This window comes from Tubulanus polymorphus, chromosome 1, assembly GCF_964204645.1.
Source record: "Tubulanus polymorphus chromosome 1, tnTubPoly1.2, whole genome shotgun sequence".
NCBI classification, from domain to species: Eukaryota; Metazoa; Nemertea; class Palaeonemertea; order Tubulaniformes; family Tubulanidae; genus Tubulanus; species Tubulanus polymorphus.
This window is the reverse complement of record NC_134025.1, coordinates 2,260,004-2,279,848: the sequence shown is the minus strand read 5'-3', so window position 1 is coordinate 2,279,848 and position 19,845 is coordinate 2,260,004. Positions and strand designations below refer to the sequence as shown.

The 19,845-nt window shown below is 36.5% G+C and overlaps 3 protein-coding genes and 1 long non-coding RNA gene across 5 annotated transcripts; 2 read left to right on the top strand and 2 right to left on the bottom strand.

The window, feature by feature from the left end:
* The first annotated feature begins 399 nt into the window (after window positions 1–399).
* LOC141900978 (uncharacterized) lies at window positions 400–2,097 on the top strand. The gene is made up of 3 exons (XR_012618800.1): window positions 400–724; window positions 803–911; window positions 1,262–2,097. It is a non-coding gene; the product is annotated as an uncharacterized LOC141900978 (long non-coding RNA).
* Window positions 2,098–5,122: 3,025 nt separating this feature from the next.
* On the top strand, window positions 5,123–7,434 carry LOC141900901 (CDK-activating kinase assembly factor MAT1-like). 2 transcript variants are annotated; one of them, XM_074787969.1, is made up of 9 exons: window positions 5,123–5,189; window positions 5,332–5,449; window positions 5,529–5,681; window positions 5,749–5,822; window positions 5,908–6,011; window positions 6,090–6,227; window positions 6,605–6,715; window positions 6,796–6,920; window positions 7,006–7,434. In XM_074787969.1, exons 2-9 carry the CDS (start codon window positions 5,361–5,363, stop codon window positions 7,214–7,216), a joined length of 1,005 nt encoding a protein of 334 aa, XP_074644070.1. In that variant the 5' UTR covers window positions 5,123–5,189; window positions 5,332–5,360; the 3' UTR covers window positions 7,217–7,434. The 2 variants fall into 2 exon arrangements, with proteins under 2 accessions (XP_074644070.1, XP_074644079.1); XM_074787978.1 differs by having other exon boundaries at window positions 5,132–5,189; window positions 5,353–5,449.
* Window positions 7,435–7,599: 165 nt separating this feature from the next.
* LOC141900846 (tRNA (guanine(37)-N(1))-methyltransferase-like) lies at window positions 7,600–10,323 on the bottom strand. Its single transcript, XM_074787897.1, has 4 exons — window positions 9,562–10,323; window positions 8,993–9,181; window positions 8,031–8,633; window positions 7,600–7,693 (listed from the first exon to the last, which is right to left on the bottom strand). The coding sequence occupies exons 1-4, from the start codon at window positions 10,301–10,303 to the stop codon at window positions 7,635–7,637; spliced, it is 1,593 nt and encodes a 530-aa protein (XP_074643998.1). The 5' UTR covers window positions 10,304–10,323; the 3' UTR covers window positions 7,600–7,634.
* An 8,166-nt stretch (window positions 10,324–18,489) lies between these two features.
* Window positions 18,490–19,807, bottom strand: LOC141900970 (EF-hand calcium-binding domain-containing protein 11-like). The gene is made up of 6 exons (XM_074788011.1): window positions 19,657–19,807; window positions 19,448–19,543; window positions 19,310–19,367; window positions 19,133–19,234; window positions 18,960–19,050; window positions 18,490–18,820 (listed from the first exon to the last, which is right to left on the bottom strand). Exons 1-6 carry the CDS (start codon window positions 19,747–19,749, stop codon window positions 18,748–18,750), a joined length of 513 nt encoding a protein of 170 aa, XP_074644112.1. The 5' UTR covers window positions 19,750–19,807; the 3' UTR covers window positions 18,490–18,747.
* Between the last annotated feature and the right edge of the window lie 38 nt (window positions 19,808–19,845).

Below are 19,845 nucleotides of genomic sequence, written 5' to 3'. Positions count from 1 at the left end.
AAAAATAGATAAAATTATTCAACCTTGTAAACTTTCGGACTAGTTACATGAAAAAAAGACCAAATATTGTAAAATATAGTTATTTCCTGAATCTCGATGTATTAAATTAGGCAGAAAAAAATAGATAAAATTATTCAACCTTGTAAACTTTCGGACTAGTTACATGAAAACAAAACCAAATATTGTAATATATAGTTATTTCCAAAATCTCGATGTATTAAATTAGGCAGAAAAAAGTAAACCCCAATCAGTCACTTAATATGTGCTTCGACTATTTAAACGGTGAAAACGACCAAAAAAATTGAAGTTAGACAAAATTATTAAACATTGTAAACTTTCGGACTAGTTACATTAAAAAAAGACCAAATATTGTAAAATTATCTTCAACAATATAGTTATTTCCAAAATCAGAATTAGGCAGAATAAAAGATTGTTTGAATGAACCAGAACCGAATTACCAATTATGTTCTTGGACTTAAAAAAAAAAGATCTGTAAAAACGACCGCCGATCACGCAACTATATCTGTACTTCGATTTCCGATTTTGAAAAAAACCGCCGTATCGCTCCCGCCAGGTGTGGTTTGTAAGGGACACCAACTCGAAAAGTCAAACGAGAGCTTGAGGTCAACAACTCATCAAAAATCTGCCAATTAGAGAAAACAGTGCACAGAAATCAACCGACTTAGGAGATCCTCGTCGATGATGAAACCAGCAATCATAAAAGGTAACTTGATATACATGGAGTTATTACGATGATTTCTAAATGTTGTGATTACAGGATATATTTATTTACTCATTGCAGCTAAGTTTCAACTATAAGAAAGAGACCAGCTTAAAATCAACTACTCATCTGAAATCTACGGATTTGAACAACCCACAGAAGAATCAAACTCATTAGATGGAAATTACCGGTATATAGAAATTTCAGGCCTCATATGAATATCATTTGATAAGTGATTATCATCGAAATCTATTTACCTGTCCACATGGATGATCTTAGAACTTTTATCTTTACTAGTCTTGCACCTTGGAGTAATAAATTTTTCAAATGATTACTCCAAGCTTAAACATTAATGAACTAGTCCTACTACTGCAATTATTTATTGGGGTTTAAATCGGCAATTGACGTCAATGAACCTAATTCTGGTTTTGGAAATAACTATATTAACTAAGTGAAAAACACGGTGGCTTGTAATTTGAAATGACATGTAAGTTATGATAAATCTCTCTAAAATGTTTTGCTTTCTTCACTTTGTTTCAGTCAAACTACATCCCGGAAATAATGGCCTGAAGAAGACACAAGTAGACAAATACCCATTGACCCATTTGCTGATGAAAACTGTAGAAACCCAGATGAGAAGTTCAGGAGCCAGCGACGGATTAATCACTCAACAATGGAATCTTCTACAATCGGTGGTTGATTTCTATAAAACATTTTATCAGGAGCAGCAGAGATGATAGTGTATCTTATAAACACTGATTCGCGCAGCAAAGACAATGGATTATCTTATAAAATCTGATTCAGGATAAACACCGAAGCAGCAAAGACAATGGTTTATCTCATGAACACTGAGATCAAGCAGCGGCAAAGACCTCTGTAGTAAAGTATTGATTTTTTTACTAATATCACCCTTTTTCAGACCAGTCTGATAGGTAACATAGTTTAAAAAATTTACCTGATTGCGTGGAATGGAGTATGAAAATAGTTGTTGAGTCGAATATTGAAAATAGTTAGATAATTAGTGAGATAATTAGGTTCCTTTGGCCTGAGAAAGGAACTCTACGTTAGAATATTTCAATATAGAGAAATCTATTTTATAATGAGTTTGTAAAAAGATGTGTCATGTGTTTTGCAATGTGACAGAAATATCCTTCTTAGGGTCTAATAAAAGCTGAGCTCCATTAATTCACGATATTGGTCTTTGATCTTAGGTTGATAGATAAGTCGAGTTGGTTAGTCACTAGGAGTAAATGGTCGCGTCGAGCGCCTAGTTTTGAGTCGTAGGTCTGTTGAGTTAACGCCTAAACTGAGATATAGTTTCAACATGATGTTGTAAGTTTTATTGTGCTTACCATAGTTAAACAGAGTCAACACAGTGGCTTTGCCCTGTAGATATCACATGGTTAGGAAACATAGAACATTACGTTCTATGTACAAATAATAAGTATTTGCAGAATTGTAGATGTACTAATCTGACGGCATTGATATTTTCGAAGGCCCGTGTAACCAATTTGAGAAATGAATCATATATGTCGATTTTCACATGGAGTTTTAACTTTGAGCCTCCATCAATCTGTTCGATGCTACGTATTTGAAAGCAAAAGCTTTATCTAAAAGGAGACCATTATTTACATTTGATAGGTAAAGCTAAAGTTATAGCTAGGACTAATTTTGAACGTTTTAACATTGTTTATAGCTGTTTGAACTTCTTTTATTGTAATGGTTTTATCGAACAACCTTCCCTAAGTATAGCGAAAACCAGATATCTTTTCTGTTGTTGTTTTTAGCATTCTATCAACTCAGTTATTGTAATAAACAAAACAAATAACTATAAACCTGAAATATCTGCACGAGAAGCACCTCAAAAAATTATTGAATCTAACTTAATTGTAGATATCTAAGCAATAAGTTATTACATGTAGTAATTGACCTAGCTGTGTTAAAATTGACAGTTGAACAATATTTATATACTCGATTTATCTTGCTGAATGCATAGAAGAGAATGCCTCCAAAATACTTTGCATTAAATGTAACATTTGAGAAAATAACCAATTTGATCATGTCTGAAAATCTCTTAAAGACAAGGCAAAGGTGGCAAAACTGTAGTTATCTTTTAAAATAATGTTATTGAAAATTAAATCAAAGACTGTTAAAAATCAAAAACGAAATGTTTATGTCAATTGTTCTTCAAACGCTGAATTAAGGTCGTATCGATTCTAGTTGAGCTTTTTCTTGATAATTAAATGTCATTTGAAAAGTTGACACGGTAGATTCATACTTCATGAAATATAACAAAGTGTCGGTTATATTGACCTCATGAATTGTCAAATTCATAATCTTAGACTTTCAGACTAGTCCAATTTTCTGTGTTTTATGGATAAAAGTTTATAATTCTTTGTGTATTTTTGTTATTTTCCTATTGATGCAAATTGTATAAAATCAGTAGTAGTGGAGATGTATTGTATATTAAAACTTCGAAATACTTTACATGTTACTTTTGTGGTTTAGAGTTATTACAATTTCATTCATAGTAATAGAAATAAAATTACTATTAAAATTTGAGAAAATAAGCTAAAAGTTAATAATATGATATGTGAAAATAAAATGTAGAAATGTAAATCAGATTGATTACTTAATCCTACGCTTTCCAGAGTATTTGGCCAGGTTTATCTCTGGTTTTAGTGCGGGGAGCCATGGACTCGAGAGTCCATGGTTGTAGGCCATAGACGTTTCTGTTTTAGAGTCTATGGTTGGACCATGGATGTATAAACTCTAGTTTATAGTTTATACATCCATGGTTGGACTGTTTTTGAAATACAGTCCACGTGTTTGAGGAGCTTACGTTATAATTCCTCGAGCACAAACCTGGCATTTTGTATGATTGTTGTACACTGTATGAGAATAAATATGATTGAAATTCTTTATCTGTTTAGCTACTCTGTCTGAACTTTGTTAGTTCACCAGTCAGTGGTTTTTTGTTATTTTGCAATCCACCTCTTGTTTCAAACCAATATTTCCACCAACATTGTGCGGAGACGAGGATGTCCGGAAAACATGATAATCGAATATTGGCAATACAGCTTACCTTCAACCCGGACACACTAACACTTGTTGACTGGTTAGAAGCGAGTGTTGAGCTGCCGAAAAGTAATTACGAAATTAGCAATCTTTTTGATTGTCACTAAAGCCATCAGGGGCGGATCCAGACCGTATTGCCCAATACATTGTTCGTACGGTCTAAAATTTAAGTGCCCTTCGGCAATATTTTGTGACGGCATATATATTTCACCACCCGCTAATTTGATATTTCCACTGATGATCGGTTTGATTTTTATATACAGAAGCAGAGTCCTGAATAGTTAACTTTGCCTTTAAAAGTGGCACCCAGTATCCTTCTTTTGGTGTTAACATTACATGATTAATTACATGAGATTTGTGTTTCTCTTGTAAAAATCATTGTTTTTATTTTCTTCATGCTTTCGGTAAATGTAGCCGATGACCTCCTGATCGTCTCTAAGGTTCGAACCCAGTAATTACTGATACTGGTTCAGAGTGGTCCTGATGCTGAATAGAGGATGCACAGGGGTGTCCCGGGTTCGAATCCAATAATTACTGATGCTGATTCAGAGTGGTTCTGATGCTGAATAGAGGATGTACGGGGGTGTCCCGGGTTCAAACCCAGTAATTACTGATACTGATTCAGAGTGGTTCTGATGCTGAATAGATGATGTACAGGGGTATCCCGGGTCCAAACCCATCAATTGCTGTGATTCAGAGTGGTCGTGATGGATAAAGGATGAACAGGGGTGTCCCAGGTTCGAACACAGTAATAAATGATACTGGTTCAGAGTGGTCCTAATGCTGAATAGAGGATGTACAGGGGTGTCCTGGGTTCAAACCCAGTAATTACTGATACTGATTCAGAGTTGTCCTGATGTTGAATAAAGGATGTACAGGGGTGTCCAGACCGTACAGTGCTGCCGCTATGCTCATCGTTAGCGGGATTTTCATACACTAACTAAAGTCAACTCTGGCAATCGACGTGCTGTCCAGTTATACTCCGTGACCTTAGCTTGCCAGAGTTGACTAACGTTAGTGTATAAAAATCCCGCTAACGATGAGCGTAGAGACAGCACCGTACGGTAAAATGTTGATATCTTAACAAAAGTAATTACTGATAACTGATTCAGGACACTCAGTGATTCCGTAGTGGGCGAGAAACATGTGTGGAACATAAAAATTTACATCAAACATCATCCTGATCGTCTCTTGTGACATGGACGGTGTCCAGCATTTCCAATTATCTATTGGGACAAATTCGTATTCGTATTTCGTGTCGCAGCCCGAAATCTGACCGCCGAAAAATAAACCGTTCGCTGCTGCCACCTACATTCAACATGGCTGCGCCCATGGATTTTCTGCGACTCGAGAAACTTTGAAGTATTTTCTGAAGTTTAATTGCCCAAAGGTGAGTGGTCGCAAGAAAAGTAAATGTTGATAGATCCGTCAAAAAGCCCTTTTTCATCAGTTCATTTTCATATGCTGGGTGTCCAATTTTAACAGGCTTGTGGCCTGAAGTTTTAATATCTATCCTTCTTACACGATGACAGATTCTACCTCTACTAGACGAGACGTCAACATGGAAGATCAATCTTGTCCTCGCTGCAAAACAACCAAATATCGCAATCCTAATTTGAAATTGATGGTGAACGTATGCGGACATTCTTTGTAAGTAAACTACGTTTCACTCAATTACTAGATACAAAAATGAACCAGAGATAATAGTTTTACGTTTTATTATTATAAGGTGTGAGAATTGTGTGGAACTATTATTTGTAAGAGGTTCCGGGGCGTGTCCTCAGTGTAATGTTCCACTCAGGAGGACAAATTTTAGACTTCAACTGTTTGAAGATGCCTACGTTGAAAAAGAAGTCGATATCAGAAAGAGAATATTGAAAGAGTAAGTATTTGATAGCGCGCAATCTTGTGGAAAGTTTTCGCTTTAATAGAGTTTGATTTCATTTCAGTTATAACAAGAAGGAAGAAGATTTCAACAGTTTACGTGAATATAACGATTATTTAGAGGAAATTGAAACAATCGGTAATAAAAGATTTCCGATTGATTTTGATATTCTTGGTGAACATTTCCATATCTTATTTCATAATTATTAGCGGTGAATTTTCAGTTTTCAATTTGGCGAATGGAATCGACATTGATGAAACTAAACAAAGAATAGAACAATACAAGAAAGAAAACCGAGATTTTATCAAGAAAAACAAAGTGAAGATAGTGAGTATTTCCCCGGCGAGTGAAGTATGTCGCTGTGAAGAGTTGAACATATTTTGATATTGTGTTTGTATTCTGTAGAGTAAAGATGAAGAATATCTCGATTCATTGATCGAACAAGAAAAATTGACGAGTCAAAATCGAAGGTTACAAATACTGGAAGAGGAACGATTATTGAAAAATAAGAAAATGAAAAAAGAAGCATTGATTGATGAATTGGTAATTGACCTTATGCACTTAAATATGATATTATAAGAATTTTATTTTATAAACAATTAATTTGTTGAATTCTGCTTTAGTTTGATATTATGAGCAATATAAATGCCCAGTCAAACCTGCTTAATACAGAGCAGTGTTATCCGGATTTTGATGTTTTTTTGGGGATTTTTTCTTATGGTCCACCTATACATGAATGAATGCACGTACAGTATGATGTCTACTTTGGATTTCTCAAAAACTGGATTAATTTAATCAGTCCCAGATGATCAAAATAAAGCGGGTTTTGACAGTAATAATGCTGTTTTACACACTATTGATGTAAATACGAATCTTTTTGAAATCTTTATAGAATCTGCTAGAAATTTGTTCTTTTGTAGATGTTCTCAGATTTGCCGGCTGAGAGTATTTTAGCGACGCATAAAGCAGCAGCTATCGACAGTAAAGATTCCATACCTGTTCATACTGAATTCAGTACCGGGATCAAAGTGGTACGCTTTTAAATTCTCTCACATTTACACCGAGTCATAACTATGTTGCTCAACTGAAATATTGTATCATCTATTTACAGGGTCAAAGTAATATTTTCAAACCGATTCCAAAACCGGGAGTGATTCCTCTATATTCTTACGAACCGCAATTACTGGAAAACTGTGGACCCGTTCTTCCATCACTGGACGATATGGACGACAAGGGGTCGGTTTCTTTCAGTTTCTTATTCAATTCTTCTCAACATTGAAAATCACTTGTCTTTACTATCGTTAATGACTTTCAATTGTAGATATTCGACTGCGATGAGCGCGAAAGAAGAAACTATTCAAATATACAAAGCAGGCGGATTCCAAATGAAATCGGCTTGTCATCGCGCTTTACAAGAAGCTCTTTGTGGTTTATTTTTTAACTGTGATCTATCGAATCCATCACCAGCTCCGAGTGGTTGCAGTAGTTCTGGTAATAACAGTGAATTTGCTGATAATATGGACATATCTTGATGTGGGATTTCATTTAGAATGTTATGCAGTAGACTGCTCCTCCTTGTCTCAGATCTGACGGGACCGATAAATTCTCTTATCTCTAACAAATGTAATATATTGTCCTGAACGCGCGATAATCAAAGGCAACTCCACGGGAGTTTAGTGTACTACAAATTGTAAATCCCAGTTGTCAATGCACCAGTTGTCTGCTGTTGGAGGACATGTTGTGATAAAATGTTGCATTTATATATAAACTTTAATCTATTGAATAAAGTCTTATTTGATTAAATTATGCGTAATTACTGATTGTGGATCTTTGGAATCTGTTATGTAAAATCAAGAGCTGCGATTTTCATAACGAAGACACGAGCAAGAATAAAATGGAATACGTAAAACTTTATTCAGATGTAATATCCCTACACACGTAATATCAAATTTAGAAATCGGACACCTTTGCTTTCTTCATAACGGGCTCATCCTCTGAGGTATAATTGGCTAAAAAGAAATAATGAAGAAATTGTCTTACAGTTGTCTCAATCCTAAAATCTGTTTTTAATGAACAAAACCCAAAATTGATGATTTAACAGACAACTGTCAGAATAAATTGTTAAATTATTAACAATAACTGTGGGTTTTGTTCAGTCTACCAGTCAGTCTTGTATTTCTCGCCAGAGACAGGTGGCACAAGGAACCTCGCAAGAAGAAACTGCACCAAACTGAGAATATCTTAAGTATCGGGAAATTTTTTTTCTATGGTTGGGAAATATTAGGGAATTTTTGTTTCTATGATCTGTAATAACAGTAAAATAGATTTGTGGGTTCATTTTCTTACCAGCAGTATTTGTTTGATTCAATCCGAGTAAAACTTCCACAGGCATCTTAAAGCTACAACACATCATATCTTTACTCGGTGCCACATTGCGGACAAAACGAACAGTCGTATCGGAATCTGGCAGTCGGCGCATTAACACTGTTTCAATACGAGTTTTAATATCATCTTCAGCATTGTCGGCTTTTGTAAATCCGTAACAATGCACTTGAATATGTATCTTATTCGCGCACAGTGCATTATCGGCGAACAATCCAACAAACGCGTCTAAAAACTCGATCGCCAGTGCTGGCAAATTCATTAGAAAACAGAACCTAGAGTTCGAATGCAGTTCATCGGATTCTGAATATTTAACTATACTCGTTTTAGCGACACTTCGTATGAATTCTCTTCCATCCTGATTATAGACGTGAATCGGCACTTTGATCTTATTCTTCTTTTCAACGTTATGTTTGAGCCATTTAAACGATTCCGGATTCAGATCATTCGCGTAAACTTCGCAGAGTTTTTTAGCGGCCGGAATCGCGAATGGACCGACACCGGCGAATACATCGTAGACTACGTCACTCGCTGATAACTGATCTATAACTCTCTGATGTTCGGTTCCTATGAATATACATAAAATCAATATCAAATTGATTCTTATGAAAGTTATGAAGGTCTTATGGAAGTCTCATAACACCTGCTTGGTACAGTCAATCCTTTATATACTGCCCACATCAGTGATTTAAGACTTGGCCATATTGTACCCACCTTCTGTAAGACCTCCTAAACTTCAAGCGATCGACAATTTCATGCCAAAAATGGCACGATTCTGTCATATAAATACATAGTGAGTAACCTGTCTGTGGTTTAGTTTCACAATCGGATATTTTCACAAACCACTCATCCGATTATAAAAAGCTTACCACCAACGATTAGGTAACTAACTAATAAATACAAAACCCTTATTATTTCGTTCTTACCCAGTCTTGGATTCCAGTAAACTTTAGAAAAGTCAAATTCATAATGGCAACCGTTTTCCTTTGTACTGGCGAACATATTATCATCACCAGCCAGTAATTCCATTTGAAAGTTCCTATACGTGTTATCAATGGTTTTTGTTTTATTCACCACAGTTTTGATACTGTGCAATTTGTCCAGTATAATTTCACCTGAAAAACAGAAAGACATTCATTTCATGATTTTTGAGTGATATCAGTAAGGACTCCGAGCTGTGCACAAGTTATCTCACCAAGTCGTGTGCAGAACAGTAGGACAACTCAATGAAAATTGAGTTCATTTTAAATTCATTTTCATTAATATCTTAAGCCCCCATCATCAAAATTATCTAAATCATGTCTTTTATTAACTCTAATCACTGATTCACTGGTGATCTAAAGGATTCACGATTCATGTAATGACTTATCTGAGAATTTTGAGATTTCAGTTGAATCTGAAATTGTTGCAATGCACTGTCGCCACCTAGTGAATACTCACTTAACACAGTCCTCATTTACAGACACTGTAATCACTTTTTAAAACATTTTCTTACCGATTATGTTCTTGAATTCGAGATGAGCATCTTTCAGATTTAAATGAGCAATATGTCCTATTGTACTGAATCCTGCAACGCTTTCCGCATCAGATGTTAAAATAGCTTTCAGAATTTCAGCGATTGTCCAGTTGTCGTAGGTCAGATTGATTTTAAAGGTATCGAATGAGCTGCCAGTTACGCCTGATTTCTCCAGCGTATTTTTCATTTCGTCGCTGAAACTATCAAAATGTGAATGCTTTCCAGGATCGAGGAGAATGATCTTATGAGTTTTACGATCCTGGTTTTCCCCGCTGATCTCCACGACAGGTTTCACTCGAACAATTTTCAATACAGATTTTTTCATATATTTAACCACAGCGCCGACATTATTGACTGGAACTTTCAGAGCGGGAACAACAATAGTCTGATCGAAAGCGGATCTATCCAAAATCTTCATTCCGCGCACATTTTCTGGTGGTTTTAGTTCCATGATAGTTTTCAAGACAAAATTACTCAAATGAGGGGTAAGAGATATCTTTTTTAAAGTACTGATGGATATAGATATCCTGCCATCTTCAAATCTTGATACCGGTATCAATTTTTTGGAGACAGATGAATTTTGTGATGTGGTTTTGACTGTATAAAATGTTGGGCAGTCGCTCTGAACTAAAACATCAGCATGATGGACTTTATTTCTATATGTGTCTAAAATTGCTTGTCGAAAACGTCTGTAAATATGTGCAAATCTTAGTTTGAGCATCTCACATTACAAAGACTCCTCTCGAGTCATATCAAACTGCAGAGTGCGCACGGGGCCGTGCGCAGGAGGCCGCGCGCAGGGGGCCGCTTTAATAAAGTGAAAACCACACGATATTATTTACGAAACGGCAATACATATACATAGTAGTATGCGATATGAAACTACTCCTACTTCTACCAATAAATCAAATGCATAACCACCATCAACCAGTTTATGATTTTACCATCGAGATGCGCATAAAATGGTACACTAAGAACAGTATACAGAGTATATATTATTTATCAAAATACTCCGCCGAATCTACGAATTTTTATCTATCTGCTGCTGCTGCTGGAGAGGCGCGCAGGGGGCCGCGTGAATTTTTATCTATCTGCTGCTGCTGCTGCTGCTGCTGCTGCTGCTGCTGCTGCTGCTGCTGCTGCTGCTGCTGCTACATGGAGCATAAAATATAAAACTGCGTTATTGACTCCAAGGGTTTTTCAAAAAGCTTGTTTCTAATAGATTACTTTGCATTTCTGTTAAACCTACTTGATACGGTACATAATTTACTTTTTGATCTACTGTTTCATTGTTAAGTTGTTGATTAATTGCCCCGCTATATTTCTATTTGATTCTTAACTATTGTATTACGCCCTAGTTTGCTCTCATCATTAAGATTTGTTAAGTTTGTAACTGTCTTCATGCTGTATATTAGTGTGCATCACATCTTAATCACAGCTTAATTAATCTCTTTGTTTTATACTGTGTAACAGTGTATTAACCCTAGTTTGTACCCCTAATTCCATGTGACGTTAGTTTCTTAGATAAAGAATTGCGAAGTTTCAGTACGATGATGGAAAATGACATGGTTTAATAGTTTTACTAAGTTTTACTTGTCTTCTGCTGGATAGGTGCGCAGGGGGCCGCGGTTTAATAGTTTTACTAAGTTTTACTTGTCTTCTGCTGGATAGGTGCGCAGGGGGCCGCGGTTTAATAGTTTTACTAAGTTTTACTTGTCTTCTGCTGGATAGGTGCGCAGGGGGCCGCGGTTTAATAGTTTTACTAAGTTTTACTTGTCTTCTGCTGGATAGGTGCGCAGGGGGCCGCGGTTTAATAGTTTTACTAAGTTTTACTTGTCTACTGCTGGATATGTGCGCAAGGGGCCGCGGTTTAATAGTTTTACTAAGTTTTACTTGTCTTCTGCTGGATAGGTGCGCAGGGGGCCGCGGTTTAATAGTTTTACTAAGTTTTACTTGTCTACTGCTGGATATGTGCGCAAGGGGCCGCGGTTTAATAGTTTTACTAAGTTTTACTTGTCTACTGCTGGATATGTGCGCAAGGGGCCGCGGTTTAATAGTTTTACTAAATTTTACTTGTCTTCTGCTGGATATGTGCGCAAGGGGCCGCGGTTTAATAGTTTTACTAAGTTTTACTTGTCTTCTGCTGGATAAGTGCGCAGGGGGCCGCGTTTTAAAAGTTTTAATAGTTTTACTTGTCTTCTGCTGGATAGGTGCGCAGGGGGCCGCGGTTTAATAGTGTAAATAGTTTTACTTGTCTTCTGCTGGATGGGTGCGCAGGGGGCCGCGTTTTAAAAGTTTTAATAGTTTTACTTGTCTTCTGCTGGATAGGTGCGCAGGGGGCCGCGGTTTAATAGTGTAAATAGTTTTACTTGTCTTCTGCTGGATGGGTGCGCAGGGGGCCGCGTTTTAAAAGTTTTAATAGTTTTACTTGTCTTCTGCTGGATAGGTGCGCAGGGGGCCGCGGTTTAATAGTTTTAATAGTTTTACTTGTCTTCTGCTGGATGGGTGCGCAGGGGGCCGCGTTTTAAAAGTTTTAATAGTTTTACTTGTCTTCTGCTGGATAGGTGCGCAGGGGGCCGCGTTTTAAAAGTTTTAATAGTTTTACTTGTCTTCTGCTGGATTGGTGCGCAGGGGGCCGCGGTTTAATAGTTTTACCATAGTTTTACTTGTCTACTGCTGGATATGTGCGCAGGGGGCCGCGTTTTAAAAGTTTTAATAGTTTTACTTGTCTTCTGCTGGATAGGTGCGCAGGGGGCCGCGTTTTAAAAGTTTTAATAGTTTTACTTGTCTTCTGCTGGATAGGTGCGCAGGGGGCCGCGTTTTAATAGTGTAAATAGTTTTACTTGTCTGCTGCTGGATAAGTGCGCAGGGGGCCGCGTTTTAATAGTGTAAATAGTTTTACTTGTCTTCTGCTGGATTGGTGCGCAGGGGGCCGCGTTTTAAAAGTTTTAATAGTTTTACTTGTCTTCTGCTGGATAGGTGCGCAGGGGGCCGCGTTTTAAAAGTTTTAATAGTTTTACTTGTCTTCTGCTGGATAGGTGCGCAGGGGGCCGCGTTTTAAAAGTTTTAATAGTTTTACTTGTCTTCTGCTGGATTGGTGCGCAGGGGGCCGCGTTTTAAAAGTTTTAATAGTTTTACTTGTCTTCTGCTGGATAGGTGCGCAGGGGGCCGCGGTTTAATAGTTTTAATAGTTTTACTTGTCTTCTGCTGGATGGGTGCGCAGGGGGCCGCGTTTTAAAAGTTTTAATAGTTTTACTTGTCTTCTGCTGGATAGGTGCGCAGGGGGCCGCGTTTTAAAAGTTTTAATAGTTTTACTTGTCTTCTGCTGGATGGGTGCGCAGGGGGCCGCGTTTTAAAAGTTTTAATAGTTTTACTTGTCTTCTGCTGGATAGGTGCGCAGGGGGCCGCGTTTTAAAAGTTTTAATAGTTTTACTTGTCTTCTGCTGGATAGGTGCGCAGGGGGCCGCGGTTTAATAGTTTTAATAGTTTTACTTGTCTTCTGCTGGATGGGTGCGCAGGGGGCCGCGTTTTAAAAGTTTTAATAGTTTTACTTGTCTTCTGCTGGATAGGTGCGCAGGGGGCCGCGTTTTAAAAGTTTTAATAGTTTTACTTGTCTTCTGCTGGATTGGTGCGCAGGGGGCCGCGGTTTAATAGTTTTACCATAGTTTTACTTGTCTTCTGCTGGATAGGTGCGCAGGGGGCCGCGTTTTAAAAGTTTTAATAGTTTTACTTGTCTTCTGCTGGATAGGTGCGCAGGGGGCCGCGTTTTAATAGTGTAAATAGTTTTACTTGTCTGCTGCTGGATAAGTGCGCAGGGGGCCGCGTTTTAATAGTGTAAATAGTTTTACTTGTCTTCTGCTGGATTGGTGCGCAGGGGGCCGCGTTTTAAAAGTTTTAATAGTTTTACTTGTCTTCTGCTGGATTGGTGCGCAGGGGGCCGCGTTTTAAAAGTTTTAATAGTTTTACTTTTTTTTTTTTTTTTTTTTTTTTTTTTTTTATTTATATCTTACTTTATTATCTAATGGAAAGCTCCATTACATCTACATCGCACCCACTGGAGTCATGTGGGGGACTGAATAATTGTTACATGATTGTAGCGAGAATATGCAGTTTAAAAAGAAAAAAAATCACCTCTAGCTCCGTGTATTAGGTGTAAGAACACCTTACGACCGAGAGGGAAAGTTCTTAAATAACTGTTATCTCTTTTCATTTTAGGTTGTTCTACTCTTTCCAAATAGGATATAAAAAATTTTCGTTCTTTTTTAACATTTTTTTCCTTTTTTTCAGTATTTTTTATCTTTTTTTTATATTGCTTTTGTTTTTTTTCTTAAAATTTTGAAAAATTATATACAGTTATCGGTACAGAATCCTATTTACATACTAGACATCGTTATCAAATAGTCTATCATTCTTCAATATATACACATTTACAGAATTAACAAGTCTATATACATATATATATATATATATACATACATATACACATATATATATATATATATACATACATATATATACATATATATATATATATATATATATATATACATATACACATATATATATATACATATATATACATATATATATATATCAATAATACATTATTCATGTCGGAAAATACACAAACATACTATACATAGTATTTAATAATATACGTAGTACATAGTATACAAAGCTTACAGTATATCATAAATTGTATCGAGTAGTATTTCATTTATTACCAATTCCATTTCAGTTATTTTAATTAGGGATTCATTTTGGGTCCACAAATGTATGTTCTTTTTGTGTGCAATCTCTTGTTTTAATCTATTTACAATATAATTCCTAGCATAGTTTTTTAGATCTATTTGCTGTTCCCCGTCACATGATTTACGGTGATTTTTGTACAGTGTCCATTTTAGAACTGTTATTACATAATTACATATATGTCTATTTTTTGAATTTCTAATTATCTGTCTAGGCAAGCCGAAATATATTACTCGTTTATCTAAGTTAGTTGGCTGTTCCGCTATTTGGTCAATTATAGTTTGGAATCGAGAAAAAAGTTCAATTGCTGCCGGGCATTCAATTATTACATGTCTATTTGTGGCCGCTCGACCGCATACCTTACAGGTTGGATCATTTGAAACTTGCCATGTTACTAGTTTGTTTGCTGTTGCTAACGAATCATGTAGGAAACGCCATTGCATATCGCTCAATTTTTTGTCTATAATCGGGTGATAGCTATCTTCCCAAATTTGGGCCCAGTCGATATCGTTTGCATTGAGGAAATCTTCGATTTTCCTTCGTCCTATCGGGACAATGTGCCCGAATTTCTTATGTATAATGAAACTATATAACTCCCTCATTGTTAAACTAATGAAAAGTCTTTGTTTATTGTGGAATTTTACCGTAAAAGCTGATTTTTTAGTGTCGGCTAAGCTTTCGTCACCAAGGATGACGCGCCATTCTCTGGGAATCGCCTCGTATATCCTTTTATGTTTTCTAGCGTTTTCGAGAATTGGTGTAAAATTTTCTAGTTCCAAGTAATTTCCGTATTCATCGAATAAATTTTTGACATTTGTTAGTCCTATTTCTGAATACTCTGGGTAGTTTAAAGTTTTGCCGTTAAAAGTTATTGAAGGGTTATTGAATAATAAATTGTTTTTTATATCGTGCTTTGATAATTGTGGTTCGGTAAGAGTTATCACATATTTCCATGCAGATAGTAGGTTTTTATAATACAAGTTATTAGTTACTTTATTTACGAAATTTACGTTGATCAAGGAATGTAATGACCAGCCAGGTCCGAGTATTTTTTCGAGATAGAAATTGAGCAAAGGTCTCCATTTCGTTTCTTTCCTTATTTCAGATAGAATTGTTCGCACTCTCTGGGCTATTATCCTACAGTTTATATTGTTAATTGCTAGGCCACCCTGTCGTAAAGGTTTATAAATAACCTCTGCCCTAACATGGTGTTTTCCATATGACCAAAGAAAATTATTAATTTGGTTCTGAATCCTTTCCATGTAGGTATTAGGTATTGGATATATCTCTGATATATACCATAATATAGGAAGAATAAATGAATTTATGACTACGCGTTTTCCTTTGTAGGATAGTTTTGTCTGACGCCATTGATTTAATATGTTCGATACTGTGCTGACTTTTCGTTCCCAGTTCAACTTAGCTATGTCATCATGTCCAAAATACATGCCGTATATTTTTATATGTTTGTTCGACCATTTAAGATTGTAAGGTGTATCAGTTCTATTTTTGGAGGCGCCTATCCATAAACATTCCGTTTTTTGGCGGTTCACTTTAGCACCGGAAGCTTTTCCGAAATCAGATAAAACATTGAATAATTCCTCAATTGATTTGGTGCTGGTTAAAGTTAAGGTATTGTCATCAGCAAACTGTTTCGTTTTACAAATGCTGCCATCAGGCAACTTAATTCCTTTAATCTCATCGTTACGCCTGATTTTTATTGATAAAGTTTCAGCGATGATGACGTATAGCAACGCGCTCATCGGGCATCCCTGTCTAACTCCCCGTTCGAGGGAAAAAGGGACTGTTAAAAATCCATTACTTTTTATCAACGATTTAGGGTCAACATAACACATTTTAATGTACTTGATCATATTTTTACTTGTCTTCTGCTGGATAGGTGCGCAGGGGGCCGCGTTTTAAAAGTTTTAATAGTTTTACTTGTCTTCTGCTGGATAGGTGCGCAGGGGGCCGCGTTTTAATAGTGTAAATAGTTTTACTTGTCTGCTGCTGGATAAGTGCGCAGGGGGCCGCGTTTTAATAGTGTAAATAGTTTTACTTGTCTTCTGCTAGATAGGTGCGCAGGGGGCCGCTATATTTCTATTTGATTCTGAACTAATAGTTTTACTAAGTTTTACTTCTTCTACTGGATAGGTGCGCAGGGGGCCGCGTTTTAATAGTGTAAATAGTTTTACTTGTCTTCTGCTGGATAGGTGCGCAGGGGGCCGCGTTTTAAAAGTTTTAATAGTTTTACTTGTCTTCTGCTAGATAGGTGCGCAGGGGGCCGCGTTTTAATAGTGTAAATAGTTTTACTTGTCTTCTGCTAGATATGCGCGCAGGGGGCCGCGTTTTAGTAGTGTAAATAGTTTTACTTGTCTTCTGCTAGATAGGTGCGCAGGGGGCCGCGTTTTAATAGTGTAAATAGTTTTACTTGTCTTCTGCTAGATATGCGCGCAGGGGGCCGCGTTTTAATAGCGTAAATAGTTATACTTGTCTTCTGCTAGATAGGTGCGCAGGGTTAGGGTTAAATTTAATTTCCTGATGATTCATTTCAGCTTATCCAGTTATTATTCGAATGACGTTTTACACAAGGAAGCTCTCGTCTACATCGTTAGCATTTACAATGGACTACCTTATGAAAACAGTGACGCAATATGCCGACGGACTGAAGCAAAGTCGTTAGTTGACGTATATAATCTATTTCGAAAATATTACGGTACAGATTAAGAATATTGAAATCGGAAATCAAGCGATCTATAATATCCATATGTATAAATATTTTATTAAGTCAGAGAAATGTATGTATTATCATTATCATGTTATCGCCAATTATCGAAAGTATTATGATACAAATTAAAGATATCGAGATTAGAAATCAAGCGATCTATAATATCCATGTGTATAAATATTTTATTAAGTCTGTGATCTATAAAATCAAGCGATCTATAAAATCCAGTACAACAAGATACGTAAGCTTCAATTTACATGTATTACCAATTATCCAGCCGCCTCTGATACTTATGATGTTTAAGTGTCAATCGAATATGTATGTCAAATAAATAAATGAACAGTGAAACTCGCATTTTCTCAGCTTTCATCTTATTTTTGACGACTATTTTTTGCTGTTGAAAAACGACGACATGGTGAATGGGAAATTCAGGAGTTTAAAAAACCGAGTTATGTACGTAGAGGACGGCCCCCGGCGCGATTGACCTTAATTTTCATAGTAACAATATCAATCCTATATCTACGATTTTGAATTACATGATTAAGCATATATAAAAGTTCTAGCTCAAAAATCAAAATTAAATCAGCTTAATTGTTTTTCTATTTAAAAAAGCGAGTTAAAATAAATTTCTGCATTATTGCTAAAAAATCATCGTTTCGTCTAGCATCACATACCAGTTCTCACTTTACAATACCCGGCCCCCTGCGCACCCATTGAGCGCAGGGGGCCGCAGCGGCCCCCTGCGCACTCTGCAGACAGACCCCACTCAACGACTCAATAAATCGGCATGATGTAAATAATATACCAGAGCACCACCTGGAAGCTGGGTGGTGGCAACAACCTCACGTGCCAGTGCAGGTGTCAGCTCTACAGTAGACTGGTTGCCGTTCTCTATCGCTTTTGAGACTTCGCTGTTGGGCAGTCCTCAAAAAAATTGATTTCTAATGCAAATCTCTATATTCATCTCACTCATCAAGATATTTTCTTCTGTCAGTTTTGACCACATCTAGTTTGACTTATGCAGGGGCAGATCGAGGGGTTGAAGAGGGTCCGAGTCCGGCTCTTGGCCCAGTTGCCATTTTTCATCGAAAAAAAGAAGTTAAAACGTGAATAGTAAAATCCCACAACAAATGATAAAATGTCTAAAAAGTTTATTAGAAATATTTCGGTAGGTTACTACTACCCTTCATCAGTCTAAAACGACTTTGCCAAATAGATACACAGTCATGTCGACACACGTAACTCGGATGATATTCACACACATCTCTCATACAGCTCAATGAAGTGCTACAGTCAGTATACCATTTTTTTCAAGTTAAGGATCATATTATCAGCCTGGAGGATCATATTATTCCCTAGTTAGTTAGCTAATCGTTGGTGGTAAGCTTTTTATAATCAGATGGGCTGATACCCTGTGGTTTGTGAAATATCCGATCGTGAAACGAAACCACAGACAGGTTACTGACTAATTAGTCCCGAGACACTAACCATCTTGAACGTGAACATTTCTAGTAGCCAAGATCAAAGTTTCACTGATTGACCCCTGTTTTATTGGGCAAGAGAAAGGAAACAAACTAGGCTGATATATATATAACATAATGTTTATTACCGAGACAGACCAGCTATCAGGAAAACACAGATTATTATTGAGATAGGAACCCGCTATCAGGAATAAACCATAAATATTTTCAGCTATCATACTTCATCATGTATTCAAAATCTTTAAAACTGATTCTTCCATCACCATCGCGATCTACTTCCCTGTAATAAGAAAATGAAAATGAGATCCCAGAATCAATTAGAAGACATTTCTTTATTTCTTACTAATGAATTACGGTAAGAATGAATTTTCCCTTTGATGCAGGGTTTGAAGCTGAGATAACAAGTTATTGATACAAACCTAAATGCAGTTTCCAGTGTATGTAAAGATAAGTGTGGAGCAATAAAACTAGACGCCTTCTTAAAATCATCCATGGTTAGAAATCCTCGACCTATAAGAAAAAACACATTATCAATGATATTTTGAGGTTGGTCTGGTGGTACTCAGAAGTTTAAGTGAACTACTGTACTTACATTGATAATCAAACGCTAAGAAAGTTTGTCGAATTTCATCATCTGAATCGATTGCTTTTAATTTAATACTCATCACATCGATGAAGTGTTCAAGTGGCATCCCTAAAATAACAACAAACCAACAGTTAAACTGTCAACCTTTTCAACATTAGAATGCAGAGAAGTCGAAATCTTTACCGATTTGTTGTTGACCGTATCTCTTCTGGGTACCATTTATCAATTCATTTAACTCATACTGTTAGGGAAATAAAAACAGTTTTATTACGCTTACTTGTTCTTCTAGTCACTACGTCAGACTAGCTATAAATGTCCTACCTTAGAAGGTTTATAACCAAATAGAATAATGATGGCAACTTTCAAGTCTTCAGGATGGAGCAAACTAGTGTTTTTATGACACAGTTCGTGGAATACCTACAAAAACAATCATCAAATTGAGTAAAGCAGTAAGTAACTAAGACTATAAGCGGTTTATGCCCAGACTACCTGTCCCCAACATGTATCTTTATCGTCTAATTGAAACTTACACGAGAAAGTTTAGATAATTGTGAATGATCTTGAGTTTTAATCGATTCATTGCGCCTTTGTTCGATACAGTTTGACATTTCGAATGATGACATTCAACCGAAAAGAAGCAGTGTTAAGAAAAAATTTGCACAATTTATCATTGTTTACGATTCACGACGCCATTTTGGAATTCCGTACGGATTCCCCGA